Below are 13388 nucleotides of genomic sequence, written 5' to 3'. Positions count from 1 at the left end.
ACGTCCTCATTACTAAAACCCTTTCCCCCATAAATACCAGGTTATCAGTATATGCATGCATAGATAAAAAAGTTAACCTGTTTTTAGCGAAGTATTTGTATGGAGACACTTATTTGAAATTTGTTAAAAATTAAAGGTGAATAGAGTTAAAGAATAAACAATAAAATTAATTAAAATCGGTGTTTATTGCAATAATAAATTTCATAGCGGCTCACCAATTACAAGAGGGCAATCTCAATATACAATAATTAACTAATTAATTAAATGAAACAATTATTTAATTACAATACAAATTATTCAAATATACACACATAATTAATTAGTTACATTATCTCTAATTAATATGTACATTAATGTAACGTAAATTATTAATTGAAAGTGAATACATTTTTGTTTAAACTGATTACGTATCATAGTCGTAGAATACCGACGGATCTGACAAAGATTACATATAAAGATCCTTCAGTATTCTACGACTATGACGATTAACTGCAACGACTTTTTGGATGTCAATTTATTGACATTACAAGATCGGCTAAATTGTTTGGTACGTACAAGTTACAACCCTTTGCAATCCTTTGTCGCCGTATTTGCGACTTTAAAACGTTAACATTAAATCCACTGTCGCGTCTACAGCGATACGTTGTTTTACTGACTCGGCGCCCTTTATAAAATAGCTAAGAAATAAACGTTTTGTTTTATTGTAACGAGTCCATTTTTTATTTACACCATAGGTATGTAACTAGTTTAGTGCTGGAGTTATCGGTATCCTCTATGAGTTAGGCAGGAGTGCAAAGGGTTAAAATATACCGTTGGTTACGTTGATTTTGTTACTAATCGAATATGGATATATCAAATAAGAAATCTCTATGTACCTAAATCACTTTCGAGTTTAAATTCGTATTTAATTGTAATATTTGAGCAGACGCCTTCGAATCTAACTACTGTAGTCTAACTACTAAGAACAATCCCAATGAAACCAGCCTTAAAGTAAAAAACGCATTAAAAACGGTAAGTCTACACATCATATCAGACTACCCCTTCCTTCCCGTGGGTGTTGTAAGAAGCGACTAAGAGAACTTAATGGCTTAGGGTTGGGCAGCAGCGTCCCTTTTAAAATATCACTAAAAGCTTAACTGTCGTTGCCAACCCGGCTAAACCGGCCAACCGTTGCCAAGCGTGGCAATTACTGGCAAAATTCTACTTATAGGGAAGGCTTACGATCAGCAGTGAACAGCTGACATAACGATGATGAAGTAAAAGCATGTTAAAAGATAACAAATATAATATAATATAAATTCGAATATATCCCATTTTTTCAACCATAATCTTACATATAGCGTTTCTCCACGAACACGTGCTGCCATCTATCGGCAATAGTCTATTTTACAAGTACTGGCAACAATAACTTTAAAATTTTTCAATCTAATGGAAATTTAAAGTTTTTTACAGGACAGAAAATTTATATTTTTTACATAATCCAGGTATGAATGAGTGTGAGCGAGAGTGTATAATTAGAAAAAATAATTTTATTTAATTATAATAAATTTTTTAATTTACAAAAATGTGTTGGATATGTTTTAAGAATTCTAAATCCAAAACATATTGGATATTGAATATATATATATATATATATATAAAACACGAATTAACAATGAGTAATTATTATAAAAACATTTGGCATTCACTTTTTTCTGGCCGTTCTGTAAGCTTTTCTTCACCTGACATGAAGTTAGAATACAAGAATAGTATATAAATAATAAATAAACATAGCAAGAAAATTTTATAATTTATAAAAAATGAATATGACAAAAACATATAAATATTATATACATATTTCACATTTTTACAATTGCAACACTTGTAAATACTAATCAATATTGCCGATAGATGGCGTTACTAGTATTACGTATTAAGACTACAATGCTACGAATAGTTGAGCAAGTAAGAACATCAGTCATGTATCTAAAGTAACTTAAACATACCTATACTTATTTCTGATTAGAAATATAAAATGGTAAATACCAAGGTTAATGATGGACATTTAAAATTCATTGCGACATAATTGTCGTTTTGATTGGTAAAACGAAGCAGATCGGTTATAAATCACGGTCATTTGGAGGTTTGAATTTATATGCCAAACAGAGTTGAGGCCTGGGCTGGATTAGGGATTGATGCTTTATAAATCGATAGATTAAGGATTTATAGGACATATGTGGTTTATATTTTTTTCAGGACCGGGGGAATGACAAGTAATATTTATTAGTAAAATTAAATATTAAAACAGCATCAATCAGTATGGTACTTTCTATAGGTACAGCAGTTTCCTGTCGTAACTCCTTGCGTCCATGTCAATGTCTTTATCTATCGATTTATTGATCTTCGATTAAGGACTTTAAGTCCTTACTATAAGGCTCATTTTGGATCGGGCTCAGATACGAGTTAGAAATTTATGAGTAATCCTATTCTACATTCCCATGCTAGATTTTGAATATCGTAGCATAATTATTTTCACTATATGTATATATAAATTCTCCCAAAAATCCCAAACTAATGCAAAAAAAAAATATATAATAAGAATCCCCCTTAGTTTCCTAATCTTAGAAATATCACCTCTTAGTGCTTTATTGGCTCTTTTATTATAAAATTTGGCTTTAACTTAGCATTTTTTATAGATAACTAGGCAAGTTTTTCTTCCTAAAAAAGCGGGCGAAGTCGTGGGCACAGCTTGTAATGTTCAATATAAAACAACTAAAAATATTTACAAGGTCCCTCAGTAGCTGAATATGAGGACGATTAGGGTACATCACATTAAGTATTCTGTGATATCACTCCTACCTTAAAATTACCTATATCGTAGAAAATAAATTTACAATAACATTGCTTTTTATATAATCCTAAATAGATAATTGTTTTAACTAGTAAGTATTATTTAAAATACACATCTTATATACACAAACAATTTTAAATATTCTTAAAATATATGATAAATTTAAAAAAATATAATAAAATACATATAAAAATATGATATTAAAAACGGCAGTAAAAATAAATGCAGCACGAAGCCATGTTAGGATTAATGATAATCCTTCTGGACTTCTATGAGAGAATACCGTCATTAAATAGATTTAATATACATTGTAAGTATAAAAACCTAATATCTAAACTATAAGTGAATGTATAAAAGCATATTAATAAATAAATAAATATATAACTAGATATCCATCTAAATTTTATAATGATATTAATTTTGATGTTCATAAAATTAAAATATATAATATTTAATTAAAATAAATACGAATAATATAAATGCAACAAAATTTAATTGCACCTGCAGGTGCAATCATTTTAAACAATTGATTTAATCAATTATATTAATAATTATGGATTACTAATAGTTGACTACTAGGTACAAACAATGACTCATGAACCTAAAAAATGAGCAAGAGTTTATTATTTTTGCAATCGTCTAATTTGTTAATTTGTGATTTGCAATTCGCACTAATTTCTAAATCTTTAAAATCTCTACCTATTCTACACTTCTAAGATTTAGCCTCAAACTCTCACTCGTGAATGACAGAATCATATCAGAATTCAAACCAATTCATACAACATTCATTCATTCCTTTATATGTAATATAGTTTCTTTGTCACGTCGCTCTAAATCTTTTAAGCGTTTACTATTGTTAGTATCGAAATCTATTGTATCGAACTCGCTACCATCGTCGATGACTTCTAAATATTTACAATCATCATCACTGTCTGACTGTTTTATTGTTTTGTAGCCCTGAATCATTTCTTCACCAGAATCACTTTTGTATGGATCATTGGCATCATTCCTTAACGAGCTTTTCCTATCGAAAATGTTCTTCACATGTGTAAGTTCTCCCATAACTATATCTTTGACTGTGCCCACGGAATCGTACATTTTATCGCTTAGTTTACTGCTTAGCTCCTTTAATCTATCGCCGTGAACTTTTAATAAAGAAGGACGTCTCTCCGGATCGAATTGTGTATCAGAACTATCAGAATCTACACCGTTCAGGGGTGTTTCGCAGGGCGAGTATATTGTGTTATTGTTTTTCTTTTCATTAGAACTAAATTGATTTCCGATAACGATATTTCTTGTTGTTCTGTTGTTGACGGACTTAAACATGATCTTGAAAGTGAGATTGTAGATGGTGGCGAAGATGAGACAGGTCCCGATGCCGAAGAGTACGTACATAGCCGCTCGCTCGACGACTGGTAAGATGTTCAGATATAAATTGAATCGTCGTTCCAATGATGGAGTCAAGGAGTACAATTTCTGTAAAATAAATATATTTTTTTAATAATTGTTTAGAATAGCAAAAAATCGAAGATCCAGCTGGTAATAGTGCTAAAGACATTACCAATATACCTAACAAAGATTTTTATAGTGAAATTTTGTTATGTTGATAATAAAAACTAAAAATACATAATGAATAAACTATCAAGCTCTCATAATCATCATCATCATCATCATCATCATCATCACATCAGTTATTATGTCTCCACTGCTAAATGTAGTCATCCTCCACACGAAACGATTCTGAGCCATCTGCATCCACTGACTTCGTGTAATGCATTTGAGTCGTCACTCCATCTAATAGAGGGTTGTCCTACACTGTGATCTCATCATCCATCTTGATATATAATCAGTGAAAAATAATGGAACTGTAGAGAAAAATGTTTTCAACTAAACGTGTTCGTTGTGTTACCAACGTCGGCACAACATTGCCAGCTAATGGAAAGATATTATTGCTAGTAACACTGATCAGTACGGCATTATTAGAATACATGATGAGAATTATGACACTGAATGTCATGTGTGGTCACTGATGTATGTCAATAGAGATCTATCTGTATTTTTCATTTTCTATTTAATTAATTAGTATAGAAGTATACAAATAAAAATGAATCCCTAAATGTATTGCTATGTGCAAAACTGGAGCATGGTTGGAGCGAGCTCCTGTATTTTTTTTTATAATTTTTCATTCCTGCTTCTTAAATCCACGTGTAGAAAGTAACCAGCAAAAAACTAATCATCATCATCATATCAGCTGTTAAGTGTCCACTGTTGAACAAAGGCCTTCCTCTTAGGGAAGGTTTGCCAGTAATTGCCATGCTTGGTTGGCGGGTTGGGAACAGCAGTTACGCTTTGGTGATGTTTTAAGAGGGGCTGCTGCCCATCCCTTGACCATTAAGCCTCCCCTTAGTGGCGACTACGACATCTACAGTAAAGATAGGGGTGTCCCATTCTATGCTGGGACCACCCGGAAGTTAGAATTTGTATAAAATATTATACTTACAATATCAAACCACAACATCGGTAGATACATATTGGAGAACCTGTCGACGTTGTGAATCGTTGATAAGTCTTCTAGGGCCAAGTTGATTTGCATTTTGGAGCTGACTTCCAGAGGCAAACCAGAGGTCGGTTCGATCCAGAAGCTACAAGAAAATGACAAGCAATTGTTTAGGGTCACAAAATCTGTACATTGGACTTTTTCTTGCAAAAACTGCATGCTTACAATTTTGCGGTGGACTTCAAATTATGATTTTAATAGAATTGTATGAAAAGACAGCTATGTTTTGTTGAAACTATCATGGAAACACTTTCGTAATAAAATTAAAATAAATACAAACATTCAATTAATATATTTAATGAATTATTAGGTACAGAGGTAGAACAGTTTAGTCCTCAGGAATGGCAACGTATGAAGGGTATTATGGGCTAAACAGTACAATCTGTTATACCCATGGCATTGTTCATATGAGGAAAATCGATTTCATTTTCACATTGTACTCAAATATTTCTCTTAATTAAAAGTTCTATTAATTAAAATGCAAATTATTACAAATATTCAATTTTTTTTTTTTTCAATCTGGTTTAAAATATGGAATATCGTTTCATATCCTTGACAAAATATTAGTTTTTTGTAGTTTCCTTAACATTTGACAGACTTGGATTTAGCTGTCTTTGATTTTATAGGTCTCATATCTAAAGGCGACGATTACCACTTTCTATGAGGTGGGTCGTTAGCTTGATTGCTGTTCTAAGTTGCATAAAAAAACCAAGTGTAAGTCGGACTCGGGCAACGAGGGTTCCGTACAAAATCATCAAGTTTAAATTTGTTTTGTGAAATAACTACAAATTTATAGTTTCCGGATTTTTTCCTTTACTTGTGCTACATAATATTGCTTCTTGCCAAATTTCACGATTCAAAGTCAACGGGAAGTATCCTATAGGGTTTTACTATTTGCGAATGTCAAAATATGCGATACAAATGACACATAAAAGGCCATATCTTTGGATTGTGTCGATTCAGAAGCTTGATATTTACACTACCTTAAGAGATTGCAGACCTGAGTACATGATATTAATTTCATGTACATCAAATAGAGTCTTGACAGACAGCTTGACGGACGGACAACAAATCCTAATTAATAGTTTTTATTATGGATCTATATACCGAACTGGACGGTAGGGAAAAAAATAAAATTATAATGTAAAAATTTGACGTTCATAAGCGGCTAAAATGTCCTACATGAATAAATGATTTTTGAATTTTGAATTTTTAATATATTCTCTGTTATTATAGTAATTTATAAGTAACTTCCAAAAGTTAATATTAGTTAAGAAATATATCAGTTATCTAGTTTTCTTAGTGCAAACTGATGCTAACTGATAGTTTAAGATAAAAAGGCGCCATGTAATTTATTTTTTATTATTTATTAAATATTTACCTGGTCTCATGCTCTTCTTTGTTCGGAGTCAGACCCTCGACTTTGCTGAAGAGTATATCATCCCCTTTGTAGAAGTGTGGGTAGGAGAGAGCGATGGGGAACCCGTAGTAGCAGTCAGTCACATCGATGAGACCGGCGGGAAGACATTTGCCTGCAATCATATCACCACGATGACTATCTATGAAATATAGACGATTTAGATATAATATAATGAAACGTATTACGACATTGAGAACTAAATAATGTTTTTCTTTCCTTCTAGTATCTGTTGGCATTTATTTATTTATAAACTGAATTTAAAAAGAAGGGAGTTATTTCTCTGTTAAGGTATTAAAGAGGTAATATTTCTTTTTTATATCTGTTACCTCATAACTCCGTCAGTTATAAACCGATCAGAGTTTTTTTTTTATCTGAAAGGATATACTTACAGATTGGCTCCATAGAAATGTTATCAAAATCGGTCGACATGAACATGACTTAAATTCCTAGGATTACTTTTAGGGGGAGATTTGACAATAACACTGATTTTATTTTGTCCCGTGTGGTCCCGGCATAGAATAGACCACACCTTCCTTTCCCATGGGTGCCGACTAGGGAAGGGCGAGGGATAAGACAGCAACGTCCCTCTTAAAACATCTCCAAAGTCTAACTGCGGTTGCCAATCCGTTTGCCAAGCGTGGCAACTACTGGCAAAGCCCCCCTAGGGAAAGGCTTATGTTCAGCTGATACGATGCTAATGATGATGACTGATTGTAATGTTAATAAATATTTATTTACCTTTTCTGCAAAAACATTTATTCTCCTTAATATATTGCCCATTGTCCAACATATTTTCAGGGTATGTGTATTTATATGCGTTTAGTCCACTCTTTACGCCTTCTTCCACTGGTATCTGAAATAAAGAAACAAAAATTTTCAATAAATGGTATTTAAAAAAAAAGTTAAGTACTTGGGTTACAGTTATAAAATAATAAATCCAAATTAATTAAAAAAAAAATGATAATATTTGAATTTAGAATACGAAACCATGTGTTTTATACACATGATTTTAAATCGCGTATTTGATGTGTTTTTGCTTTATAGAGAAAAAAGGTTTTATTCATCATAATATTAATACGAGATGAACAAGGGAGTAGACTTTATCATTCATAAAAATAAATATCAAAATCGGTTTCAAACTGGCAAAGATAGAAAAGAGGTTTTAATCTTTAGAAAATTAAAATGGAAGAAAACACAAGAGACCACAAAAAAAAAACGTAACGTGCATACAACTAATAGAGGCAAATGGAGATTTCCTTATTCTTTGAAGCCACTTAAAAATACAGTTCAATTTAATACCTCCTTCTTGACGTGCGTCGGTTAAAAAATGTTTACCGTTTCCTGCGCAAGCGATTATGATTCACAGTTTACGTCTTGTGTTGTTACTTAATAATGGTAATTGATGATAATTATAAAAAACTAGATATACTTGTGATAAAGTACTGTATGTAGTTTATTTGTTTGTTGTATGTTTATTACTAGAAACACATTTTGTACGTATTCACGTTTTAAAACGGTAAGAATTTTATTTATTTTCAACTGACTTCAGACAGAAAGTGGCGCTGAATTCGGTTGCACGTTTTTGTGTTTGTTTCCTATAATTCCGTCAGTTCTTAATCTACGAGTATTTGGAAAATTCTTTTTTCAAATTGGTCCCACAGGAATTTTATCAAAAAAAAATCGGTTAAAATCGGTTTTAGTTTTGAAAACAAAATCACTGTTTTTCTTTTTACAATAGAAGTCGATTTTTTGGATATAATGTTTAATTATATACTAACTTCTTGCCCAGTACTTCGTATAAATTACATTCGCGTAAATTACTAAAAATCAATGAAATAGTCCACTACCGAGAGATAAAATATCTACTAGTCGTCAAATGCAAATTGTTTCTCAATTAAAAACCTTAGTCCTCAGGAATGGCAACGCATGAGGGGTAACGCGTTTCGTCCATGACGAAATAGTGTACTCTATTATGTCCATGGTACTGCTCATGTCTATAGGCAACGGTTACCACTTTTCATCAAGTGGGCCGTCAGCTTGTTTGCCATTCTAAGTTGTATAAAAAAATTATTATTATAATTCTAGAAAAATGCACCTATTCTGTAAATTAAGTTAATACATTGCATTTGCAACAAACAATCAGATGACGTTACAAAATGAATGCAGTATGCAATTACTGCTACGTACGTTTGTTATGAAATTACGTTAATTATAAAATTTAACGACCCGTTAAAATTGTTTATAAACGCGTTTGTGGCCGAGAAAAGGCCTCGGTGTTATTTATTATTATTATTTTATCTGGTATTATTAGTATTATTTTATCTTTTTTATTTAGAGGCTTTTATAAGGATATCTCATCCTCGTCATACCTTAATCTTAAAAAGTACTTCACATACTTAATAAGATATTATTTATTATTTATTTATGTATTAATCTCGTATTATTTATACGATTTATTTTTAGACTTATAATTAATTTTAGTTCCCACGTCTTTTGGGTAAATTTTCAATCGACTTTAAAAAACTGCGTGATACTTAATTCAATTGTTTTTTTTTATGCTTGTTACCTCAGAAGTTTGTCATTTGCTCCGCTATCATACAGTTTATCACATTAGTGATGGAGGGGGGAACCCCCTTTACTAATGGGTGGGGGTAATTGTCAAATTTTTAGTCATAAGATTAGCGAAACTATAAGAGAATCAATATTAATATATACTCACATTTAACTGAGAATGTACATTAGGCTAAGTTTATCTACACTAATATTATAAAAAGGAAAGATTTGAATTTTTGTGTGTATGTTAGCAATGAATAATTGGACCTATCAAGCGTGGCAACTACTGGCAAAACTCCCAAGGGGAAGGCTTATGTTCAGCAGTGGACAGTTAAAGGATGGTATGACGATGATGACAGATCGGATTAAGGTAAAGAAAAAATGTACTTTGGACAGGACAATGTTTTGTGGTAGTAGATTCTAAGTAGTTGTTAGGTAGGTCTATCTTTACTAATTTTATAATTATCAGAGGGAGACTGTACAAAAGTCGATTGCTTGGGTACCTCTGTCCTGTTCGTGTTTCTACCGTGAAGCAGTTGTGTTTGCATGGCTGTGTTTCGGTTTGAAGGGTGGGATATGGCGTGAGTTTACATGGTACAGAGGAATACCACCACTAAGGTGGTATTCCTCTGGTATTCCTCAGGAATAGCAACGCATGGCGGGTATCATGGGCGAAACAGTATACTCTGTTATGTCCCTGGTACTGCTAATGTCTATAGGCGACGGTTACCACTTTCCATCAGGTGGGCCGTCAGCTTGTTTGCCATTCTAAGTCGTATAAAATAAAAATGTAAATGTGAAAGTAAACCAATCACTATGAAATGTAGTATACATGTACTTTATGGGATGGAGAAGGTTACTTCAATTTATTACGGTCACGCGGACGAAATCGCGGATAAAAGCTTATATTAATTATATATATATACCATATATAGAAATACATACCAATATACCACTTCGACACATACTCTTCCTGAAGAACAATAGTGTGTCATTCTTTCCCAGTCCTCCTTTAAATTTCGTTGCATCAGAGGCATTTTGGACGTTGGAACAGTGCTTCCCCTCCCACTGGGGGAGGTCAGTGGACCCTCTATATGTGTCGATGAGACCCGAGTACCGAACGTCATGTACCCCAGTGAAGACCGTCTCGTAATCGCCAGAAAAATCGTACATCTGAAAAGGAGAATCAAAAATATAAAAAGTGTCTTATTATTACTGGAAATGTCAAATAAGTTTTGACGTGTGGTCCCGGCATAGGATAGGCCATCCCTTCCTTTTCCGTGGGTGTCGTAAGAGATGACTAAGGGAACTTAATTTTTAAAAGAAAAAAAGATAGTTGACGGATGGGCAGTAGCGTCCCTCTTAAAACATCTCTAAAGCCTAACTGCGGTTGCTAATCTGCCTGCCAAGGGTGGCAAATACTGAAAACTATTGACCCTACAACTAGTTATTGTAGGGTCAGTACAGCCTGTACCCTGCCAGGTTTGGCGTGAATTTACTGGGTACAGAGGAATAACACCTGAGTCCTCAGGAAGGGCAACGCATGGGGGGTATCATGGGCGAAACAGTATACTCTGTTATGTCTATGGTATTGCTCATGTCTATAGACGACGGTTACCACTTTCCATCAGGTAGGCCGTCAGCATGTTTGCCATTCTAAGTTGTATAAAAAAAAAGGTCGACTTCCCCGCGGTCTCCCTGGAAACAGTTCTTAATTCCAGCTGTATTTTCATCATGATGAGCTAACTGACCTGCGTTTCCATCCTCAACTATCATCCCTCATTAGTGCCCCGCCAGTGTATACCGATAGTGCAGGCGGGGTTACCATTATATTATCATCCAAGAAAAAATAACTCAGCTGTTACTTTATACAAATGAAAATGAATTTTTACAAGTTGTACTTGTTCACGCACATATATAACTTACAGAACAGTTTAAGGCATAAATGATATACGGGATAGTCGTAGAGATCAGTAGAGATAGATAGGATAGTAATGGAAGCATTACTTCCTTCAAGAGAAGACCGAAATCATACCTTTTAACCAATAGTACATGATAAATCTATGCACTTATACATATGTATATATATTTATTTATTTACTTATTTACTTATTTACGTATTTATTTATTTATTTTTATATTTATTCACAATTTGTGCTTGTTGTATTTACATTATTTTCACCGGTACCTTTCCTGCACTAGATTAGCCAAATTAAATTATTTTCTCTCCAACTACACTGGGTTGGCTGGAAGAGATCTTTTTCAGAGATAAGTCCTTCCTTGCTAACAAGTTGTTAAACTAATTTTCGCATGTATTGTTCAAGTGTAATAAAGAATATATAAAGTTTTTATACGCGGCCAAAATTCAATTATTAATGTAGGTCTTAAAAATACAATGTCAGTTACAATTAATGGATGTAAAACTAAAATCTTACCCTATCAATAAGGCCGAGTTTATCGAAATTGATCCAGCCGGGTAAGAAAGTGCTGCCCAAGGTCATCAACTTGGACTCGTAGCCCATCATGAATTCGCGGGCTGTCATCTTCACAAGCGGCTGGCTGTTGGTGAGTGTGATGATATTGTTCAGTCCAAAACGTGTCACAAAACCTTTCGGAGCTACGACGTTTGCTATACTCTGAAAATAAAAATAAAATAGTTATATATATAAGCGTTCGTCAGGTTTTTTTAATGGGTGAAAATGGCATGGTAACTTCGCCTGCGCTAATGGAATACATTGGCGGGGCACCAGTGAGAAGTGATAGGCTATGATGAAAAGACAGGTCAGTTAGTCCATCGTGACGAATCAAACGATAAATTAGTCACGATAGTTTCCAGGGGGAACCGCGTGGAGGTCGACCTGATAGGGTATATTAATAGCAATGGGGACTAACCTCTCCATTACTAATAATCCCTTCCGCCTCGACGCTCGTCAGTTAGCTATTACTAGAACTTTATTAGCTAGGAATAAGTAAGTAATTTAGTAAATATTAAGTAGTGTGGTCCTGGCATAGACTAGGCCACCCCTTCCTTTACTGTGAGTGTCGTAAGAGGCGACTAAGGGAACTTAATAGGTAGAGGAATAGAGGAAAAGGGATTGTTAGCAATGGAATTTGACAGTCCCATTGCTTGCCCTGTTAGGTCAACCTCCACGTGGTTCCCCCTGGAAACCATCGTGAACAATTCTTGTTGAATTCGTCACGATAGGCTAACTGACCTGCTTCATCCTCACCTATCATCCTTCACTGGTGCCTCGCCGGTGTATACCGATAGAGCAGATAGGGTTGCCATTTCATTATCACCCATTAAAAAAAATAGGTAGAGGGATGAGCAGTAGCATCCCTCTTAAAACATCTCTAAAGCCTAACTGCGGTTACCAATCCGCTTGACAAGTGTGGCAACTATTGGTAAACTCCTTTTATGGGTAAGGTTTATGTTTAACAGTGAACAATAAACGGCTGAATTGTATAGTGTAAAGGATAAATTTATAGGGTAAATGAATAAATTTACATTTTACTAGTGAAGAGTTTGTATAGAGTATACCATAAATCGCAAATAACTGGCCATTGAGTGATCACAAAATGTCAAGACAAACATCTCGAGTCCACAGCACTATGGGTTGTGTTAACAGTGTTGTAATAATCCAAGTTTGTTTTGTATAATATATACAAACATAAGCCTGGAGTTAATAATATTTTCAATAAATGATTTTACGTTTGTATCATAATAAATTATAAGCGATAATAAATTATTGTGATAGACTGGTATTCAAACTGAAATTGCTTTCAACTATGAGTAGCTTTTGAAACTTACATTCGGTCTACATCAATTATATAGAGAACTAGCTTTTAGCCCGCGACATCGCTTGCGTGTGTATTAGATTCTTTGTTCTATAAAATGTCACGTATCTAGCTATATGTCTTTAAGTATTTTTTTAAGGACTTGTTTTTGATATTTATAATACGTAGATGTAAGGTGTGTATTCGTGTATAATAGATAGATTATATTTTATACATATTTTTGTATAATA

The 13388-nt window shown here is 33.5% G+C and overlaps 1 protein-coding gene across 2 annotated transcripts in view; it reads right to left on the bottom strand.

The window, feature by feature from the left end:
- Window positions 1–166: 166 nt before the first annotated feature.
- Window positions 167–13388, bottom strand: part of LOC113523279 (scavenger receptor class B member 1-like) — an 88383-nt gene continuing 75161 nt past the window's right edge. For both annotated transcript variants that reach the window (XM_052893019.1, XM_052893018.1), the window contains 6 exons: window positions 11796–11996; window positions 10306–10533; window positions 7546–7660; window positions 6769–6919; window positions 5331–5472; window positions 167–4306 (listed from right to left, as the gene is read on the bottom strand). In XM_052893019.1, the coding sequence (XP_052748979.1) occupies window positions 3620–4306; window positions 5331–5472; window positions 6769–6919; window positions 7546–7660; window positions 10306–10533; window positions 11796–11996 (1524 nt within the window). In that variant the 3' untranslated portion in view covers window positions 167–3619. The remainder of the gene's footprint in view (window positions 4307–5330; window positions 5473–6768; window positions 6920–7545; window positions 7661–10305; window positions 10534–11795; window positions 11997–13388) is intronic.

This window comes from Galleria mellonella, unplaced genomic scaffold (assembly GCF_026898425.1).
Source record: "Galleria mellonella isolate WM207_F2 unplaced genomic scaffold, CSIRO_AGI_GalMel_v1 utg172, whole genome shotgun sequence".
Classification (NCBI taxonomy): Eukaryota; Metazoa; Arthropoda; class Insecta; order Lepidoptera; family Pyralidae; genus Galleria; species Galleria mellonella.
The sequence above is the reverse complement of the archived record's forward strand: the minus strand, read 5'-3'. Positions and strand labels throughout refer to the sequence as shown.